Source organism: Macaca mulatta, chromosome 3, assembly GCF_049350105.2.
Source record: "Macaca mulatta isolate MMU2019108-1 chromosome 3, T2T-MMU8v2.0, whole genome shotgun sequence".
Lineage (NCBI taxonomy): Eukaryota > Metazoa > Chordata > Mammalia > Primates > Cercopithecidae > Macaca > Macaca mulatta.
In genome coordinates, this window is record NC_133408.1 from 84,458,035 (window position 1) to 84,480,358 (window position 22,324).

The 22,324-nt window shown below is 43.2% G+C and overlaps 1 protein-coding gene across 13 annotated transcripts in view; it reads left to right on the forward strand.

Moving 5' to 3' along the window:
- URGCP (upregulator of cell proliferation) overlaps positions 1–22,324 on the forward strand; it is a 48,052-nt gene that overhangs the window by 21,380 nt on the left and 4,348 nt on the right. For 6 of the 13 annotated variants that reach the window (XM_077996837.1, XM_077996834.1, XM_002803295.4 and 3 more), the window contains 4 exons: positions 14,539–14,565; positions 14,870–14,940; positions 20,337–20,387; positions 20,597–20,635. In XM_077996837.1, the coding sequence (XP_077852963.1) occupies positions 20,354–20,387; positions 20,597–20,635 (73 nt within the window). In that variant the 5' untranslated portion in view covers positions 14,539–14,565; positions 14,870–14,940; positions 20,337–20,353. Of the gene's footprint in view, positions 1–11,750; positions 12,014–13,333; positions 13,495–14,538; positions 14,566–14,869; positions 14,941–20,336; positions 20,388–20,596; positions 20,636–22,324 lie in introns of those variants that run through there. The other 7 variants (XM_077996841.1, XM_077996838.1, XM_077996843.1 and 4 more) reach the window with 4 other exon arrangements.

Sequence of the window (22,324 nt, forward strand, 5' to 3'; positions counted from 1 at the left end):
AGCCCCAGAATTCACAGGCCTTCTACACTGGGTGAAAGATGGGTCCTCTGGCCACACTGGGGGAAGGGGAAAGGGGGCCCCGTAAACCACACTTTGAAGAGGAAGCATTAAAGAACTCAAACAAGATGTATCTTTGCTCTTGGGAGAAGTCCAGCAGGACCCTTATCTTGCTCAGTAGCTGCTGAGACTTCTACAGAAGGGACCTAGCTTTGCCAGCAGGACTGAGACTTTGTATTGGCTCTCTGCTCACGGATGTGGGACTGCCCAAAAAGCCAGCAGCCACTCAGAATGTTCCCTACACTGGACGTATGGGAGAACTAGCAGGGGTAGAAAAGGCCAGAAGTGTCCCTGGTTCTTTAGGACAGCTCTCGAAACTTCACTCACCTGCCCATGGGTGGCAGAGTACACCAGGACTTCATGGGATGCAACAGCCATGCCATTGACCTCTCCGTGGGGATGGACTGAAGGACCCACCTCAGCTCAGGGCAGGGCCTCTCACCCAGAACCACGAGTGGCAGGGACTTTCCAGTCCTAGGGAATGTTCTTTTAAATTTAGATCCTGCCCACCTCCAACAAGTGTGTTGTCAGGGCCTATTCTAAATGCTGTTACATATATTAAGTTATTTAATCTTCACAGCAACCTATTCAATAAGTACTGTTATTTCTATTATAGAGAGGAGGGCTCCTAGGCCTGGCTAAGCAGTTTAAGATAAAATGCAAAATGACCCAATTCAGGATGATTATAGTTGGTTTAAATTTGGTTGCTGAGGCACAAACAAAAGTGTTGGATTCTGTAGTTTTTGTTGTGATCACAGAGCACATGCGGTATCTTCCAGAACCCTTTGATAAAGCTGAAGTAAGGATGGAAGGATGGGCTCACATGGCCCACATGAGTTAGAAGCTGTGTTGACAGAGTAGACAATACCTTCAATTATGGCTTAACAAAAAATGCCTGAAAATGGAATAACTTAGAAGGAGCTCTTCCTTTAAAGGATTCAATGCCGGGTGCAGTGGCTTATGCCTGTAATCCCAGCACTTTGGGAGGCTGAGGCAGAAGATGGCTTGAGCCCAGGAATTTGAGGCAGCAGTGAGCCATAATCACACCACTGCACTCAAGCCTGGGCAACACAATGAGACACTGTCTCCCTGTCTTTAAAATAAAGAGAGACCTACCTGTATGCTAGGAGCATCCTTCTCACTGTAGGTCAGATGTGGTTGTTCTGTTTTAAATTCGCTGAATTGTGACTTTCTTCTTTTCTTTTTCTTTTTTTTTTTTTTTTTTTTTTTGAGGCAGGGTCTCACTCTGTCTCCCAGGCTGGAGTGCAGTGGTGCGATCTCGGCTCACTGCAACCTCCGCCTCCCGGGTTCAAGTGATTCTCCTGCGTCAGCCTCCTGAGTAGCTGGGATTACAGGTGCGCACCACCACACCTGGCTAATTTTTGTATTTTTAGTAGAGATGGGGTTTCACCATGTTGCCCGGGTTGGTCTCGAGCGCCTGACCTCAAGTGATCCGCCTGCCTTGGCCTCCCCAAAGTGCTGGAATTACAGGCATGAGCCACTGCGCCCAGCTGACTTTTTTTTTTCTTTCTTTCTTTTTGAGAGAGAGTTTTGCTCAGTTCCCCAGGCTGGAGTGCAATGGCACCAACATGACTCGCTGCAGCCTCAATCTGCTGCACTCAAGTATTCCTCCTGCGTCAGCCTCCTGAGTAGCTGAGACTACAGGCGCATGCCACCACACCTGGTTATTGCGGATTTTAAGAAAATTTTGTAGAGACAGGGTCTAGTTATATTGCCCAGGCTGTTCTTGAAATCCTGGGCTCCAGCGATCCTCCCATCAGAGCCTCCCAAAGTGCTGAGATTATAGGTGTGAACCACCACACTTAGCCCATTGTGACTTTTTTTAAGTCTCCAATACTTTCTTTTAGGGCATTAAAAACTTAATCTTAGATCCAGTTGGTATTCATTTGGGTGAATGAAGTGGTAGGGACCTACCTTAATTTTTTTTCCAGGTTTTTATGATTGAATAAGTTCCAGATACTCAAAGCCACCTAGATCAGTGATGAAATTTTTGACTGCATTTGGGCCTATTTCTGGGATGTCCTTTTACTGATTTCTCTGTATATTCATGAACAACCTTAAATTATTTTAGACTATTTAATTATTATGTTCTATTATCTGGGAAGTTTTGTCCTTCACTGTTCTTTTTCAAAATTTTCCTGGTTGTTATTTCATAAATATTTTTTCACAGAATCAACTGGTTTTGAACCTCAATTTACTTATAGGTTAATTTAGAGACAATTGACTTTTAAAATTATATTAAAGGCCAGGCATGGTAGCTCATGCTTATAATCCTGGCATTTTGGGGGGCTGAGTAAGATGGATCACATGATCCTAGGATTTGAGATTGGCCTGAGCAACACAGTGAGATCTCATCTCTAAAAAAATAAAAATAAAAAATTAAGCCAGGCCGGGCGCGGTGGCTCAAGCCTGTAATCCCAGCACTTTGGGAGGCCGAGACGGGCGGATCACGAGGTCAGGAGATCGAGACCATCCTGGCTAACACGGTGAAACCCCGTCTCTACTAAAAAATACAAAAAAAAAAACTAGCCGGGCGAGGTGGCGGGCGCCTGTAGTCCCGGCTACTCGGGAGGCTGAGGCAGGAGAATGGCGGGAACCCGGGAGGCAGAGCTTGCAGTGAGCTGAGATCCGGCCACAGCACTCCAGCCTGGGTGACAGAGCGAGACTCCGTCTCAAAAAAAAAAAAAAAAAAAAAAAAAAAAAAATTAAGCCTTTCTGTCCAAGACAGAATACACCTTTAAAAATTTTTTCATTTTATATATGTAAATATAAATATTTATGTTTATATTATAAGGCATATATTATAAACATATATTTATATAAATATATAATATATTAATTATAATATGTAATATGTTAAATATATTTATATTATATATAATATATAAACAATATATTTATATATTTTTGTTTATATAATATATTTATATATATTATATATAATTATATTTATAATATATATTTAATATATAATATATATTTAATATATAATATAAATATATAATTATATAATATATATAATTATAAATATATAAATTATATATATTTACATATTATATATAACTATAATATATAGTGTATTATATATAATATATAGTTAATATAATATATAGTTACATTTGTTTATATATTATATATAAATATATTTATATAAATATATATAGTTTTTGAGATGGAGTCTCACTCTGTTGCTAGGCTGGAGTGCAGTGGTGTAGTCTTGGCTCACTGCAACCTCCACCTCCCGGGTTCAAGCAATTCTCCTGCCTCAGACTCCCAAGTAGCTAGGATTACAGGCGTGCGCCACCAGGCCTGGCTAATTTTCGTACTTTTAGTAGAAATGGGGTTTCAGCACATTGGCCAGGCTGGTCTTGAACTCCTAACTTCAGGTGATTTGCCTGCCTCGGCCTCCCAAGGCCTGGGATTACAGGCATGAGCCACCACACCCAGCCTGTTTTGTTTTTTTTTTCACTCTTTCCTCTCTGAAAATCCAGAAATAGATTTTTTTTTAATTAAAAAAATTTTAATTTTAATTTTTTTTTTTTTTTTTTGAGACAGGATCTTCTTGCTCTGTTACCCAGTACACTGCAGCCTCAAACACCTGGGCTCAAGCGATCCACCTCAGCCTCCTGAATAACTGGAAATTAAGGCACATGCTGCCAGACCCAGTTAATTTTTAAATTTTCTGTGGAGTTGGGGTTTCACTGTGTTGCTCAGGCTGGTCTTGAACTTCTGGCTTGGAACTCCTGACTTCAAGTGATACTCTCACCTTGGCCTCCCAAAGTCCTGGGATTATTGGCATAAGCCACTGTGCCCAGCCCTTTTCAGTTCTTCAAGTCTTACTCAGATTCAATATTTTAAAATTCTTCTCATATAGGTGTTGCACATTTATAACATATATTATTTTTCTTGTTGCTACTATAAATCGGAGCTCTCTCCTTCCATATTTCTAACCCATTTGTATAATAGGAAGGCAGTTATTTATTTTAACTTTATATGTCCCCAGCTTACTGAATTCTCTCATTGTTTATGATAGTTTTCAGGTTGATCTCTTGGGTTTTCCAGGTCTACCTGCACCATCATTTCTTTGCATTATGGAGAAAATGCAAGTTGATTCTGTGTTTGTTGTGAGTACACTGTGGTATCAGGTGGAGGTTGTAGAGCATGTATCTTTAGGGAAATTGCTGACAGTAGTCTCTCCTGTACATGGTGAAGGATTGCCTTTCTTAGCTCTCCAAACCCCTTTCAGCTCATGTGCCTGCTTAGCATATCCAAGGGTAGGTAGGGGTCTTGGGCCAGTCTGTCAGTGCCAATTTGCTTACAATCCCCTTGAGTCTTGCTCTACCCACAGACCTCCCTATCTAAGATGGGAGCAACTGATTGAACCCGGAAAACTTGAACTTACTTTGGCTTGTGTCTGTAGACATATTGTCCAGTCTGTTGCAGTCCTTCACAGATGCTTTTGAGAGTCCAGCCACATGCCATTGCTGCTGGTGCTATTGCCCAGGTCTGAGCCTTTGTTGTTGTTGTTGTTTTCCTGAATATAAGGCTAGATAATTGAGCTTTTGTTATGTCTCGTCTATTCTCAGCCTGGCAGCCAGTAACATAGACAGGCCTGTCACCCTGCACCCAGGGCCCTTTCATGGCTACCCCATCCTCTAGAATAAGAAAAGCCAGAACCTTTTTTTAAAAAATCTTTTTTATTTTTATTTTTTTTTCTCCTCCTCTTCCTCCCCAAAGCCTTACTCTTTTGTGGCCTGTAAAGTCTTCTCTAGCTTCTCCTGCTGCCCTCCCCTACTCACTGATCACTCTCTTGCTCAAGCCATTCGGGCCTCCCTGTCAGTCCCTGGGTACGTTAGGGCTTTTGCCCTTGCTATGCCTGCAGCTGTCTTCCCCTGGTAGTCATATAGCTCCTGCCTTCACCTCCTTCCAAACCAGTACTAACAGGGCCCTTTTTCCTGCTGACCTGCTCTGCCCTCCCCACCACCATTCTCAGCACACCTGACCTTGGCCTGTGCCTTGTTTTCTCTGTAGCACTTAACATCTTCTAGCACAGCCTTTTTAAAATGTTTTATTTATTTATTTATTTTGAGACCGAGTCTCATTCTGTTGCCCAGGTTGGAGTTCAGTGACAGGATCATGGCTCACTGCAGCCTCAACCACCTGTACTCAAGTGATCCTCCCACCTCAGCCTCCCAGTAGCTGGGGCTACAAGTCCTAGACTTCTTACGTATAGGGGATAGTGTTGATTACCAATATCCCCTTGCCTTGTTGAATTGTAAACCAAGAACAGAACCTTTGTGTTCTCATTAATGTATCCTAAATTCCTAGAAAGGTTCCTAGCAATAAATATGTGGATAAATCCAAGAGAATAAATATGTGGATAAATCTACAATAAATAATAATAAGTCCACAATAAATATGTAGATAAATCCAAGAGAACTTTGCTTAAGATGTATGTACGTCTCTTTGGATCCTTGTAACACATCTGAGGTATATGTGTCAGGGGTGATCAGCTTCATTTTATAGATTAGCATATGTGTGTTTATAGTGTTTTTTGTTTAGTGTTTGTGCAGTGAGTGTTCCCCTCTCTCCAACCTAATGGTAATGTAAGCTCTTGGAGGATTAAGGCTGTGTTTTAAAGCCCTATTTTCCGTTGTATGGGGAACCTTACACAGTACTAACCTTTCTGTCTTCTAGCTTTTTGACACTATAGTATGTAATAAATTGTAGTTAACCATATTCACCCTACAGAATTGCAAAGCACCAGAACTCATTCCTGCTATCCTATCTAGCAGTATTTTGTATCTTTTTTTTTTTTTTTTTTTTTTTTTGAGACAGAGTCTCGCTCTGTCACCTAGGCCGGAGTGCCGTGGCGCAATCTCGCTCCCTGCAATCTCCGCCTCCCGAGTTCAAGCAGTTCTGCCTCGGCCTCCTAAGTAGCTGGGGTTACAGGTGTGTGCCACCATGCCCAGCTAGTTTTTGTATTTTTAGCAGAGACAGGGTTTCACCATGTTGGTCAGGCTGGTCTCAAACTCCTGACCTTGTGATCCGCCTGCCTCAGCCTCCCAAAGTGCTGGGATTACAGGTGTGAGCCACCACACCCAGTGTAATTTTGTATCTTAACCAACCTCTCCCTATCCTCCTCTCTCCCATGCATTCCAGTCTCTAATGACCACAATTCTACTCTATACTTTCCTTCACTCAATTTTTTTCTTAGCTCCCACATATGAATGCAATATTTGTCTTTTTGTTCCTGACTTAAGGTTCTCCAGGCTCATCTGTGTTGCCACACAGGATATGATTCCATTCTTTTTTATGGCCAAATAGTGTTTCTGTACATCTATACCACATGCTCTTTATCAGTTTGTATGTTGATAGACAGTTACATTGGTTCCCTATCTTGGCTATTGTGATAGTGCTATATTAAACATGGGTGCAGATATTCCTTTGACATACAAATTTCCTTTCCTTTGGACAAATAGTATAGTAGTGGGATTGCTGAATCACATGCTAGATTTTTTTTTAGTTTTTGAGAAACCTCCATAGAGGTTTTCCATAAAGGTTGTACTAACTTACATTCCCACAGTGTATAAGAATTTACTCCACATTCTTACCAGCATTGATTTTGTTTATTTGTTTGTTTGTTTTTTGAGACAGAGTCTTGCCCTGTCATCCAGGCTGGAGTACAGCGCCATGATCTCACCTCACTGCAACCTCTGCCTCCTGGGTTCAAGTGATTCTCATGCCTCAGCCACCTGAGTGGCTGGGACTACAGGTGTGCGCCACCACGCCCAGCTAATTTTTATATTTTTACTAGAGACAGGGTTTTGCCATGCCAGCAAAGCTGGTCTTGAACTCCTGGACTCACAATCCACCCACCAGTACTTGGCCTCCGGAAGTACTGAGATTGCAGGGTTTTTTTTATAATAGCCACTCTAACTGGAATATCATATCTTTTTTTATGATTTTGATTTACATTTCCTTGTTGATTAGGGATGTTGAGCATTTTTTTTGTTTATTTCTTGGCCATATATATGTCTTTTGAGAGATGCCTGTTTGATCCTTTGCCTACTTTTCAGTCAAATTATTATTTTTTTGCTATTGAGTTCCTTGTGTATTCTAGATATCAGTCCTTATTAGATGAATAATGTACAAATATTTTCTCCCATTCTACAGGTTGTCTCTTCACTCTGTTGGCTGTTTCCTTTGCTGTGCAGAAGCCTTTTAGTTTGACATAGTCCGTTTGTCTGTGTTTTTTTGTTTAAATTTGAGACAGAGTCTTGCTTACTCAGCCTCAACCTCCTGGCCTCAAGCAGTTTCCCCACCTCAGCCTCTCAAGTAGCTGGGACCACAGGTGTGAGCCACCATGGTTGGCTGAATTTTCCAATTTTTTGTAGAAATGAAGTATTTTTCTGTTGCCTAGGCTTGTTCTCAAACTCCTAGCTCAAGCAATCCTCCTGCCTCAGCCTTCCAAAGTGCCATAATTATAGGCATGAGCCACCAAGCCCAGTCCCAGAGTTCTCATTTTTGATTTCTAGTTTTATTCCCTTGTGATCTGAGAAGACACTTGATATGATTTTGATTTTTTTTTTTTTTTTTTTTTGAGACGGAGTCTCGCTGTGTCTCCCAGGCTGGAGTGCAGTGGCCTGATCTCGGCTCACTGCAAGCTCCGCCTCCCGGGTTCACGCCATTCTCCCGCCTCAGCCTCCCAAGTAGCTGAGACTACAGGCGCCCGCCACCACGCCCGGCTAGTTTTTTGTATTTTTAGTAGAGACGGGGTTTCACCATGTTAGCCAGGATAGTCTCGATCTCCTGACCTCGTGATCCACCCGCCTCGGCCTCCCAAAGTGCTGGGATTACAGGCTTGAGCCACCGCGCCCGGCCGATTTTTTTTTTTTTTTTTTTTTTTTGAGACGGAGTCTCGCTCTGTCACCCAGGCTGGAGTGCAGTGGCGCGATCTCGGCTCACTGCAAGCTCCGCCTCCCGGGTTCACGCCATTCTCCTGCCTCAGCCTCCCGAGTAGCTGAGACTACAGGCGCCCACAACCGCGCCCGGCTAATTTGTATTTTTAGTAGAGACGGGGTTTCACCGTGGTCTCGATCTCCTGACCTTGTGATCCGCCCGCCTCGGCCTCCCAAAGTGCTGGGATTACGGGCGTGAGCCACCGCGCCCGGCCATGATTTTGATTTTTAAAAAATTTGTTGGCCTGGCACAGTGGCTCATGCCTGTAATCACAGCATTTTGGGAGACCGAGACAGGTAGATTGTTTGAGTCCAGGAGTTTGAGACCAGCCTGGGCAACATGGCAAAACCCTATCTCTTAAAAAAAAAAAAAAAAAAAAAATTAGCTGGGCATGGTGGCATGCACCTGTAGTTAGTTCCAGCTACTCGGGAGGCTGAGGTGGGAGGGTTGCTTGAGTCCTGGTGGTGGAGGTTGCAGTGAGCTCAGATGGTACTACTGCACATCAGCCTGGGCAACAGAATGACAGTTTCTCAAAAAATTAAAATTTAAAAATTTAGTTGATTTGTTTTGTGGCCACTACATGGGTCTATCCTGGAGAGTGTTCTGTGTGCTGGTGAGAAGAATGTATATTTTGAAGCTTCTGGATGAAATGTTCTGTAAATGTCTGGGTCTATTTGGTCTATAGTACAGTTAAGTCTGATGTTGCTTTGTTGATTTTCTGTCTAGATGATTTGCAATGCTGAAAATGGGTATTGAATTCTCCAGCTATTATTGTATTGGCATTTCTCTCTTTAGCTCTAATATTTATTTTATATATCTGGGTGCTACAGTATTAGATGCATATATATTTACAATTGTTATATCCTCTTGCTGAATTGATCCCTTTATCATTATATAATGACCTTCCTTGTCTTTGTTTTTTCATGTGAAGTCTATTTTGTCTGATATAAGTATCGCTACTCCTGCATACTTTTGGTTTCCATTTGCATGGAATATTTTTTTTTTCGTCCCTTTACTTTCTTTTCTTTTTGTGTGAGATGGAGTCTCACTGTGTCTACCAGGCTGGAGAGCAGTGGTGTGATCTCAGCTTAGTACAACCTTCGCCTCCTGGGTTCAAGCGATTCTCCTGCCTCAGCCTCCCAAGTAGCTGAGATTACAGGAGTGTGCCACCACGCCCAGCTAATTTTCGTATTTTTAGTAGAGATGGGGTTTCACCATGTTGGCCTGGCTGGTCTTGAACTCCTGACCTCAAGTGATCCTCCTACCTTGGCCTCCCAAAGTGCTGGAATTATAGGCATGAGCCACTGCACCCAGCCTTTTTGTCCTTTTACTTTCAGTCTGTATGTGTCTTTATAGGTGAAGTGAGTTTCTTGTAGACAACATAGAGTTGGGTATCATTTTAATCCATTTAGTTGGAGCACAATGGTACAGTCACTGCCTACAGTACCCTGGATGTCCCAGGCTCAAGCAATCCTCCCACCTCAGCCTCCTGAGTAGCTGGGACTACAGGTGTATGCACCATGCCCAGCTAATTGTTTTATTTTATTTTACTTTAAAAAAATACATATTTTTTTCGAGACAGAATCATGCTCTATCTCCTAGGCTCAAGTGCAACAGTACAGTCTAGTCATGGCTCACTGCAGTCTTGACCTTCCAGGGCTCAGGTGATCCTCTCACCTCAGCCTCCTGAGTAGCTGGGACTACAGGTACCTGCCTGCCACCACACCTGGCTTTTTTATTATTATTTTTGGAGAGACGACATCTTGCTATGTTGTCCAGGCCACTCTCAAACTCCTGGAATGAAGGGATCCTCCCACATTGGCCTCCCAAAGTGCTGGGATTATAGGTATGAACTATCATACTGAGCTTTATTTTATTTTTTTGTAGAGATAGGGGCCTCGTTCACTTGCCCAGGCTGGAATGCCCGGTTTTACTTTCCTGTTTTTTCATGGTGGCAGATACCATTTGTTTGCTTTCAGATATAACATTCCCTTAAACACTTCTTGTAGGGCGAGTCTAGTGGTGATGCATTCCCTTAGTTTTTACTTGTCTGGGAAACACTTTATTTCTCCTTTTCTTCTCCAGGGAGTTTTAATTTTTCCTAAACATGTGGTTACTCTCTAGAGGTGGGATACCCCACCCCATTTTTGGCTTAGATCTTCTTGTGTGTTGAATTGTGCCCCCTAGAAGGAATGTTGAAGTCCTAACCCCCAGTGCGGTGGTTGTGATCTTTTTTGGAGATAGGGTGTGATTTCTAAAAAATTATATGTGATTAGTTAAAATGAGTTCACAGTGGATTAGGGTGGGTTCACATGTAATAAGACTAATATTCTTACAAGAAATGGAAAAGAGACCCAGAGGGAAGAAAGCCACGTGAAGACAGAGGTGGAAGCTAGTGTAGCTGTCAAGCCACACATACACTGTATTAGTTTCCTGTGGTTCCTGTCAAAGGAACCACAAACTGGTGAGTTAAAAAAAAAAAAAAAATTAGGGGCGGTCGCGGTGGCTCACACCTGTAATCCCAGCACTTTGGGAGGCCGAGGCGGGCAGATCATGAGGTCAGGAGTTCAAGACCAGCCTGACCAACATGATGAAACCCTGTCTCTACTAAAAATACAAAAATTAGCCAGGCGTGGTGGCACATGCCTGTAATCCCAGCTACTCAGGAGGCTGAGGCAGGAGAATTGCTTGAACCCGGAGGCATAGGTTGCAGTGAGCCGAGATTGCGCCACTGCACTCCAGCCTGGGAGACAGAGCAAGACTGTCTCAGGAGGAAAGCCACTGCACTCCAGCCTAGGCGACAGAGCAAGACTCCGTCTCAAAAAAAAAAAAAAAAAAAAAAAATACAAAAAGTAGCCAGGTGTGGTAGTGAATGCTGTAATCCCAACTACTTGGATGGCTGAGGCATAAGAATCACAAGTATGAAATTATGTTGCAAGAAAGCAGTGGGCAAGTCAGCAAGAAAGGAGCTGACTGTGAGGAGACAAGGGCTTGCTGTGGATTTTATAGGATGGTGCTTGTGCTGTTTTCTGAAGAGAGCTATGTGCAGTACTGATAACGCCAAGGTTGCAGTGAGCTAATTTGCATTTTTCTATCAGCCGAGGGTCTGAAGTTAGCTGAGTGCAGCAAGATTGTGACTTATTTGTGCAGGAGGATTATGTGTCCTGGACCATGAAGAAAGGCAGACTTACAGCTTATGTGCTTTCTCTTTGCTTTCCCTTGGTCCCACCAGCCTGACTCCTTTTCCCTAATTAGGACTCCACATTTAAAAATATATTGTTAATTATAATACAGTGAGTAATTGTACCTGTATTTGTCTAGTGCTCACCTTGTTCAGAATTGTTTTCCTATGCCATCTTGTTTTATGGGCACCATCCAGCAGAGGAACCAGTTTTGTTGCTAGAAATTAGTGATTGATCTAGAACAAAACTTGGATTCTGCCCACATGGTTTGCCCTATCTATTCTGGGCATGGATGGACTGTCCAGGGAGTGCCATATTCTGAGGTAGGTCAACAGAAAAACAAAGGTGTGACTTCCCCTAGTTGATAATTTCTTATGTGCTGAACACCCAGGTCTGGTAAATCAGAATCTCCAGGTTTTAGCAAAAAAGCTCCTAAGATCTGCTGGGCAGTTAGAAAAAAAGAAGGAAATGAAAAAGGAAAAATGAGAAGACAAGGAAAGTTAACCCCGCACTGTCTTCTGTGGCTAGACGATCAGCAAGACAGATGGCCTTCACAATGAGCAGTGAACCATCAGCAGACCTGCCGGAAGCAGGATTCAGCCACATGCTGTTTATAGCATGGCTGCCCTGGTGTTGGTCATGGACTTGATTCTTTCTGCCAGACAACAAACCAGCCCGTCCACTGGCTAACTTAGTGAGGAGATGTGGACACCCCGGACCCTGAGGGTGGCGATCAGGTCACCCCTGCCCTGGAGAGCTGTCTGTGTGGGGAAGTGCCCAGAGGAGGGAAGGTGAGCAGCTGCTGCAGGTGGCCCCTAGGCAGTGTCTGACACCACACCCTGGGGGCTTGAGGACCTTGGCTATTTCCTGTGTTCTGACTGTATTCTGAATACAAAGAGAATATTTACCTTTTTAAAATTGTTTCCAGTAATAAAAGTAGAATGCTTTTCAGCATTGTGAAGGATATAGGGAAAGGGTCATGATTCTAAGTTAATAGGGAAGTAGGGTGTGTACAGTAAATATGCTAATTAAGGGCCAGGGTGGGCTCCAGAAGAAGAAGATCAAACTAAAGAGCCGTTGGTCATCAGGGAGTAAATTGGGGCATGCAAATGCACTAGTCTTCTACCTGTTAATAGAATGGGCTAGAGCAATGGAAGTAGATTATGAGGAGGAGAGGACAGATTAACATAGGGTACAATTTTCTTTTTTTTTTTTTTTTTTTTTGAGACGGAATCTTGCTCTGTAGCCCGGGCTGGAGTACAGTGGCCGGATCTCAGCTCACTGCAAGCTCCGCCTCCCGGGTTTATGCCATTCTCCTGCCTCAGCCTCCGGAGTAGCTGGGACTACAGGCGCCCGCCACCTCGCCTGGCTAGTTTTTTTGTATTTTTAGTAGAGACAGGGTTTCACGTTGTTAGCCAGGATGGTCTCGTCTCCTGACCTCGTGATCCACCCGTCTCGGCCTCCCAAAGTGCTGGGATTACAGGCTTGAGCCACCGTGCCCGGCCACAATTTTCAAACATATGACAGGAAAGCATTTTTATGATACTTTCTTGTATTTTGTGTGTATCTTATTTTTGGAATCAGAAACAAATATATAGTGATATTAGTAATTTTCAAAAACTGCATTGCAGAGAGCTCCCTTACCCCTGAGTAGGGCAGATGGAAGTGCTGTTCTCTGCCGTCTTGGTCCGACTCCGCCTGTTGCACAGACAGGAAACTCAGCAAGGCTTAGAAGCGGGCTGGAGCCCGAGTTGACAGATTGGCTGGTGTTATAATTTTTAAAATTACTGGCTATAGGGTGCAGTGGCTCATTATTTTTTGTTGAGAGGGGGTTTTGCCATGTTGCCCAGGCTGGTCTTGAACTCCTGGGCTCAAGTAATCCTCTTGCTTTGGCCTCCCAAATGCTGGAATTACAGGCACGAGTCACTACGCCCTGCTCTAAAATGATACTATTTTGACTGCAGCATCCCCCTCCACATTTCATGTTGTGATGTGAGCAAGAGAGCCTTCTCTTTCTGCCCATGTATTTATTATCCGTGTGGACTCACTAATTGCTGGTTTTCGATGGTTTTAAATCTGTTACTGTGTTTGTTTGTGCTCACATTGTTCTAGATTTGACCAGGGAGAGTTTCTCAGGCTAGCTCCTGTGACCATCACGTTTTCGAGCATTTCCTTACTTTCTGAAATAAGATGCTCAGGCTCCTCCTGTTCTTTCCTTGCCCCAGCCATCATTCAGGATCTCCAAGGAGTCCATTTTCTTTTAGCATGGAAGGTATTAAAGGGTGCTAGGCATGCCAATTGCCACAACAGTGTCTTTGCTTCTTGGCCCTTTCCGTGGACAGTTAGGAAATAGATGCATGTGTACACTCGTATACACACAGAGATATGTGTGCGCACCTACATCTACACACTTACACGCATATGCACATTGGCATGCATATAGAAATCACAGTTCACATGAGTGCCTCCAGTTCCATTGCGCCTCTGCAAGTTCTGCTGTAACTCTCCATTCTGTTTGTATGTTCTTTCTTGAACAGTTAACTAGCACCCTGGCTCCTGGCAGAATCAATACATTTACTCATTTGCTCATTCCTGTGATACATCTAAAATAGTTTTGTTGTGTTTTTTTTTTTTTGAGACGGAGTTTTGTTCTTGTCACCCAGGCTGGAGTGCAGTGGGCGATCTCAGCTTACTGCAACTCTGCCTTCTGGGTTCAAGTGATTCTCCTGCCTTAGCCTCCCGAGTAGCTAGGATTACAGGCACCTGCCACCATGCCTGGCTAATTTTTATATTTTTAGTAGAGACAGGATTTCACCACATTGGTCAGGCTGGTCTTGAACTCCTGACCTCAAGTAATCCACCCACCTCGGCCTTCCAAAGTGCTGGAATTGCAGGCGTGAGCCACCACGCGGCCTAAAATAGTTTATTCTTAATTAGACTACACTTATCATAGCTACTTAAAATAACTCAGGATCACCCCTTCCAGACCACAGTGTTAACTTCAGATGAACATTCTTCTAGAGTTCTGTATATATACCTGTAGATAAATATACACAATTTTATTAAATTGTAGTCGTACTATGTATACTTTTCTGTAGCCTGACTTTCCCCCGACTAATTAACATAGCATCTTTCCCTAACATCTCATCCAGCATCTTTCTGTCCAGAAGAGAAATCCATAGCGTATTTTGTAATGGCTGCAGAATTCGACCATAATTCCGTTATTGCACTTTGATTTTAAAAGGCATCAGTTTTCGCTATTATATATAAAGCTGGCATCAACATCTTTGTAACTAAATCTTAATTATTTCCTTAGGATAGAAGTGGAATTACTGGGCAAAGGGTATGTATATTTTTCTGTCTTTCTGAATGGCTGTATTTGTGCTCTGGCCAGAAGTTTTGGAGAGTGCTGGTTTTCTAGACCAGTGTTTCTCAACTGTGGGTGCACATCAGAATCATTGAGGGCACTTTTAAAAGCAGTGATACCCAGGACCAGCTCCCAGAGATTCTGGTTTCATGGATCTGGGGTGTGACCCAGGGTTTATAGTTTTTAAAAGCTCTCCAAGAGATTTTATATGCGGCCAGTTTGATAGGTGAAAGTGGTATTCCATTATTTTAATTATAATTTTCTTCTGAAATTGTTTCAGGCATTCAGATTTGGGAGAAGTAGCCCCAGAAATAAAAGCATCAGAGAGACGAACAGCTGTGGCCATTGCAGGTAAAGTTGGATGAACTGGATGTGGGCCCACTCTGGAGCTGAAGTACTTCTCCTGTCCCCTTGGGATTCTGGGTTCCAGCCTCTCCCTGGACTTGGGATTGTGCACCTCAAAAATAAATAAGCTTAAGGCTTTTATTTTTCCTTTTACAAGAAGATTCCATCTAAGGGTCTTCTAAGCATTCCTCATATATTCAAAATAGTGTTTTTTGTTTGTTTTTTTTTATGAGCAACACTTTATTCCAGAAAATGGAGTAAGTGTTCCCAGGATTCAGTTAAACAAGTGATTATGACACGATTTAACAGAAACACATTACCCCAATTTTAGCATAACAGCCATTGTAGGTCATAGTTAAGGTGACTGTATAGTTTATCTTCTAAAATGGGCACTTCTGAGAGTGAAAGGGATGTAATGTTGGGAAAACAGGTATGAACTGGGATTGTAGTCTTCCTGGTTGTGATCCATACAGGCTGGTTTTTCTTTCTCTGAGGATTTGGGGGTGGGGCTGTAACACCACCCTTTGTAAATTCACCTTTAAGGTACGGTGGCCACACTCCAGATATCTTTAGTTCTCTTACTAACTCATTTTATTTTGTTTTATATTTTCTTTATTATTTTATTTTATATTTCCTTTTATTTTTTGAGACCGAGTTTCGCCTTTGTTGCCCAGGCTGGAATGCAGTGGCGCGATCTCATCTCACTGCAACCTCCACCTCCTGGGTTCAAGTGATTCTCCTGCCTCAGCCTCCCAAATAGCTGGGATTACAGGCATGTACCACCACGCACAGCTAATTTTTTGTATTTTTAGTAGAGATGAGTTGCACCATGTTGGCCAGGCTGGTCTCGAACTCCTGACCTCAGGTGATCCGCCTGCCTCAGCCTCCCAAAGTGCCAGGATTACAGGCGTGAGCCATTGTGCCCAGCCAGTAGCTCATTTTAGATATATCTTTCATAAATTACGTTCTTCTTAAAATGAATGTGCTAAAAAATAAACTATGTTTTAACTGCCAAAAAAAAAAAAAGAGTGTGTTATATTGGATATTAATAGAGTTATGCAAAAACAAAAATCCACAAAAATATGCAAATAAGTTTTGGTTAATACAGTTTTATTTTAGGCTGGATACAGTGGCTCACACCTGTAATCCCAGTATTTTGGGAGGCCAAGGCAAGAGGATCGCTTGAACCCAGGAGTTTGAGACCAACCTGTGCAACATAGTGAGACCCCGTCTCTATGGAAAAAATCACTGTTTTATTCATTCAAACAAATATTTTTTGAGTACTTACCATGTACTAACATTGTTGTGAGCATTGGGATATTGTAGACAATAGTAAATGAAAAGGCTCAAAGCCCTTCATGGAACTTAAATTCTGGAAGGTAGGCACCATGGGGATTATTGGCCAGTTGGTCAAGGCTTATAGCAGAATTGGGATAAAGCAGTAATTGCCCAAAGCCCCTTAGTTTCTCCACGTCTAGAATTATGCTATTCAACACAGTAACCACTAGGCACATTGTTTAAAATTAAACAGAATTAAAACTTCAGCTCTTAAGTACTCTAGCTGTATTTGCTCAGCAGCCTGCATGGTGAGCGGCTGCAGTTCAGACATTGCAGATGGAGAACTTCATCTTGGGAGGTTCCCTTGGAGAGTGTTGTTCTAGACAAATGGGAAAGAAAGCATGGGGATGGGGCGAGGAGAGGGAATGGCCTTATTGGATGCTTATTGTGAGCTAGGTTGTCTTAATTACTTTTAACAATAACCTCTAAGATAGTTATCAATCCCTGTTTTGTTTGAGGAAACCAAGGCACAGAGACACTGGCTTTTCCCCAAACTTTAATATCTCTACTGAATAAACCTCCAGTGGTTATTCTTTATAGCTCTTCTTCATGAGTTATGTGAGTTCCTCTTGAGTGTATGCTTAATTTTAAAGACTTAAAGCAAGGTTTTAAGCCTATAGGATTAAAAACAAGTTGTATTTGAGTATACTATACAGGCCAGGTGCAGTGGCTCATGCCTGTTATCCCAGCACTTTGGGAGGCTGAGGCAGGCAGATCACTTGAGGCCAGGAGTTTGAGACCAGCCTGACCAATGTGATGAAACCCTGTCTCTACTAAAAATACAAAAATTAGCTGGGTGGGATGGTGGGCGCCTGTAGTCTCAACTACTCAGGAGGCTGAGGCAGGAGAATCGCTTGAACCTGGGAGGCGGAGGTTACAGTGAGCTGAGATCCTACCACTGCACTCCAGCGTAGGCGTCTGTCTTAAAAAAAAAAAAAAAAAAAAGTATACTATACATTCAGAAAAGTACTCCGAATAATAGCTTTAGAAATATTCACAAACATGAACTTACCTATGCAAGCCAGAAACCAGATGGAGAAGCTGAAGAAAACCCATACCCCCAAAGGCCCTTTCCAGTCACTTCACCTCTCGTCTGTCATTATCCTGACTTCTAAAAGGATAGGTTAGCTTTGCCTGGTTTATACTTTATGTAGTCACACTATATAATTTATTTATCTTACTCAATTCTGAAGATTCTACTTCATAGCTCATTCTGTTTTTGTCTCACTCCATCACTCAGGCCGGAGTGCAGTGGTGGCCATCGTAGCTCACCGCAGCCTTGACTTCCTGGCCTCAAGGGATTCTCCTGCCTCAGCCTCCCAAGTGGCTAGGACTACAGGTGTGAGCCACTGTACCCAACTAATTTTTTAAAAAACTTTTTGTAGAGATGAGGGTCTTGCTATTGTGCCTAGGCTGGTCTCAAATTCCTAAACTCAAGCGATCTTCCTGCATTGTCCTCCCAAATTGCCGTGATTACGGATATGAGCCACCCCACCTGGCCTGAAAATGGTTTTAATTGCCTTACTCGGAGTTCTCCAACAATGGGCTCATAACAGTTCTTCCTGGGCTCACCATGGTGGTAGGGCCTGGCCTATCCTCTGTCCCTGTGTTCCGTGTGAGCCCAGTACTCCCAGAGTCAGAGCTTATCTCATCCTTAGGTCACTTCCCACCCAATGTGAAGTATAGTGGAGACCTTGGCTCATGGAGCTGAGCCCTCACTGGCCCCCCATGTTTGCTGTTTTGTGTCTTAGCCTAGAGCCCTGCTGCCTCCTCTTCCCCCTGCCCCACAATCTGCTGATGGCTGCAGAACATCAGGCTCTCTCCCAGCCCTAGTCAGTGGTTTCCTTAGTTTGGTAACCCTCAGTCTTTGGCTACTTTGTGCATCCTTGACTTCATCCACCTGTTAAATCCACATCAGAGCTATTTCCCACCCCTAACCAAGCAAGGCCCTATTTTCTCTGAGTCTGGAGGTTAGTCCTGACTCCGGCTTAAAACTACTCTCAGAACCACCCCAACCCTATCTCTGGCATCTTTAGACTTTCCCATTCTCTTCTCTAACTATTTTCTCTCCTCATATGGCATTTTGGGTTCCTTGGAGAATTTGTTCTGATGGCTTTTCCTCACTTGAATAATGTAATCTTTGGACTGCTTGGCATTGTGGTTGATGTGTGTGGATCTTGTGCCTTCTCTGATCTTCTCATGCTTCCTGGACCCCATTTTCTTTTTCTCTCTTTCCTGCTTTTCACATGTCCATCTCCTAGAGACATCATCAAAGAAGACGGTTTGAAATGTTAGGTTTATCTACCTGATTGCATGGAAATCATGAGAAAACAGAAATCTGAAAATATCCGAATCTTGATTTATAAGCTCTTAAAAAATGTAAATTTTGGGGCCGGGTGCAGTGGCTCACGCCTGTAATCCCAGCACTTTGTGAGGCCGAGGCGGGCGGATCACGAGGCCAGGAGATCGAGACCATCCTGGCTAACACGGTGAAACCCTGTCTCTACTAAAAATACCAAAAAAAATTAGCCAGGCATGGTGGTGGGCGCCTGTAGTCCCAGCTACTAGGGAGGCTGAGGCAGGAGAATGGCATGAACCTGGGAGGCGGAGCTTGCAGCGAGCTGAGATTGCGCCACTGCACTCCAGCCTGGGTGACAGAGTGTGACTCCGTCTCAAAAATATATATATATGTGTGTGTGTGTGTGTGTGTGTAAATTTTGAAACCTAGGTGTTACCTTTTCTTGGATCAAAGTCAAAATAGTCAAAACATGCACTGAAAAGTCTTGCTCCTTCCTTCCTAAGCCTCCTGTTCTCTCCTTTATATTGTGGACTTGCAAGCAAATCTAGAGTTTTAGGTCTTCCTTCATACATAAGTATCTGACTACCACTACATTAAACACATTCTGTAATTAAGATATTAATGTTGATGGACATTTCATGATGTTTGGAGACTTTGGGCAAATAACAGTTTACTGGTAAGTCACAACTCTTCCCCACTGTCTCTCCCCTCGCACCTCACCCTGGTGTATTTGTGCTCTGATATACATTTTAATTTTAAGTGATTACAAAAATTTCTTATGCTGGAATAAAAATAACATGATAGGAGGTGCTGAATTTTTAAATAGTCAAGGAATTTCTATCAACTTACATTTTAAATAGTTTCTAAAATCAAAGGTTAACCTGTATAAGTTTTATGGTTATTCATGTTTATTTTCCCAAAATTTAGAAAATTCTATAAAGATATATCCTAGAGCAAATCTCTGTCTTGTGTGTAGCTATTACTATCTTGTGATGTATTTTTTGCTGGCAAAACATTACGTTTACATAGGAAAAACTGAAACCAATAATAGCACTAAAACATCAGCCGCCGTATTGTCACTTGACATTTTTTGTTGTTGTTTGGTGTTTTTTTCTTTTTGAGACAGGGTCTTGCTCTGATGCCCAGGCTGGAATGCAGTGGTACAGCCACAGCTTACTGCAGCCTTGACCTCCCAGACTCAAGTAATCCTCCTGCCTCAGCTGGGACCGTTGGCTCATGGCATCATGCCCAGCTAATTTTTGTTTGTTTGTTTGTTTGTTTTTGATATAGCCTCACTCTGTCGCCCAGGCTGGAGTGCAGTGGCAAGATCTCGGCTCACTGCAACCCCCGCCTCCTGGGTTCAAGCACTTCTTATGTTTCAGCCTCCCAAGTAGTTGGAATTACAAGCATGCGCCACCACGCCTTGCTAATTTTTGTATTTTTAGTAGAGACGGGATTTCGCCATGTTGGCCAGGCTGGCTGGTCTCAAACTCCTGACCTCAAGTGATCTTCCTGCCTTGGGCTCCCAAAGTGCTGGGATTACAGGCATGAGTCACCATGCCTGCCCTAATTTTTTTAAAAAAGTCTTTGTGGACCAGGGTCTTGCTTGGTTGCTCAGGCTGGTCTCAAACCCTTGGACTCAAGCACTCCCCCTGTTCAGCCTCCTAAAGTGCTGGGGTTACAGGCATGAGCACTTGAAGTTTTTGACAGAAAGGTTCTAACTTGCTGATGAAACTAAATGTATATGGTTTCTTTTTTCTTCTAGATTTGGAATGGAGAGAAATGGAAGGAGATGATTGCGAGTTCCGTTATGGAGGTAGAAACTACAGGATTTGGCAACAGATTGGATTGGCTAGACGGGGAGTGGGTAAAGTGACAGATAACCAGGATTTTATATTTAGAACAATTGGGAGAAGTTGACATCTTGGTGAGAAAGAAGGGTTCTAGGTTTAGCTTCAATTAATTTGTGTCAGCCAAGGGTGCATTATTTGATTGACACTTCATTTTCCATTGCTTTTTCCATAGATGGTACAAATGAGGCTCAGGACAATGATTTTCCAACAGGTAAGCATTTTCTCTGCCTTCTCTCTCTGTTCTATGAAAGGGGGTTATCATCTAGGCTGGCAATTCCCACACCTGACTGTATCAAATCACCTGGGGAGGCAGAGCACTCAGGTGTAGGATACCCTACTTAATTAACCCTTTATACATTGTTGACAATATTGCTAAAAAAAAAGAATGAAAGACACCCGGGGAAACTTGCTAACCACATAGAGTAACCAGGTCCCCCCACCACCCAACATACTCACTGCCTGTAATAAGTTAGCATGTTTGGAAGTGCAACCCAGAGATGTTTCATTTTTTAACAAGTTCCTGAAGTGATTCTAATGTACAGCCCTGTTTGGAAACCATTTATCTGGTCCAACGCCTTCATTTGCTGGTCAGGATCCTGGGCCCAGAGCTTCTAAACAACCTGCCAAGGGCCACACACTAGGCAGGAGTGTTTTCTTTGTCTTTTCCCCATTGCCTTTTACTACCTTGCTACTTAAAAAATAAAAAGTTGTTCCATGTCTGGACAAGAAAAACAGTGTTCCTAGTTTCATTCAGGCAGAGCTAGGAAAGCTGAGTAACACCTATTCTGCCACAGTGTGATTCTTCCCATGTAGTTCTTTTGTTTTTGTAACAAGTTCATAGGTTGCCTAATGTTCTGTGGGGCAGTCCTGTGGCTGCACTGCCTGTGGAACTCTCTGAGCAGAGTGTCCAGCACTATGAGTCCTGCTGGTTGAATGGGAGGTGGTCTTGAATCCATCACTTAACCTTCTTGGGAAACAGGCAGAGGGCTGGGTCACCCAGTGTTTCCTTTCATGTTTATCTAAAAATCTAAAGCAGCATCACACACGTCATTTTCTCTCTTGAGAAAGGAACTGGAAAAAAGGCTGCAGGGCAGTGGAATTTGTATTTGTTTCATGCATTAACATTTAAAGTGACTCAGCGGGGTGGCTCACTCCTGTAATCCCAGCATTTTGGTAGACTGAGGCAGGCAGATCACTTGAGCCAGAGAGTTCAAGACCAGCCTGAGCAACATGGCAAAATCCCATCTCTACAAAACATACAAAAACTAGCCAAGCGTCTAGTGCACCTGTAGTCCCAGCTGCTCAGAAGCTGAGATGGGTGGATCACTTGAGCCTGGGAGGTCTAAGCTGCAGTGAGCTGTGATCACACCACTGCATTCCAGCCTGGGTGACAGAGTGAGACACTGTCTCAGACAACAACAACAACAATTTTTTTTTTTTTGAGATGGAGTCTTGCTCTGTTGCCCAGGCTGCTGGAGTGCAGTGGCGCGATCTCGGCTCACTGCAATCTCTGCCTCCCGGGTTCATGCCATTCTCCTGCCTGAGTCTCCCAAGTAGCTGGGACTACAGGCGCCCGCCACCACGCCCGGCTAATTTTTTTGTGTTTTTAGTAGAGATGGAGTTTCACCGTGTTAGCCAGGATGGTCTCGATCTCCTGACCTCGTGATCTGCCCGCCTCGGCCTCCCAAAGTGCTGGCATTACAGGCATGAGCCACTGCGCCTGGCCCACAACAACAAATTTTAAGAGAACTAATTATATGCAGCATGAACTTTAGGAAGGTGCTGGGCCAAGACCTGGGATGGTGGATGGAACCTTCAGAGGTAGCAATACTATTCCAAGCATCTAGCTTATAAGATTTTATATTGTATAGGGTGATGTTTGAGTATCTGCAAATAAGTA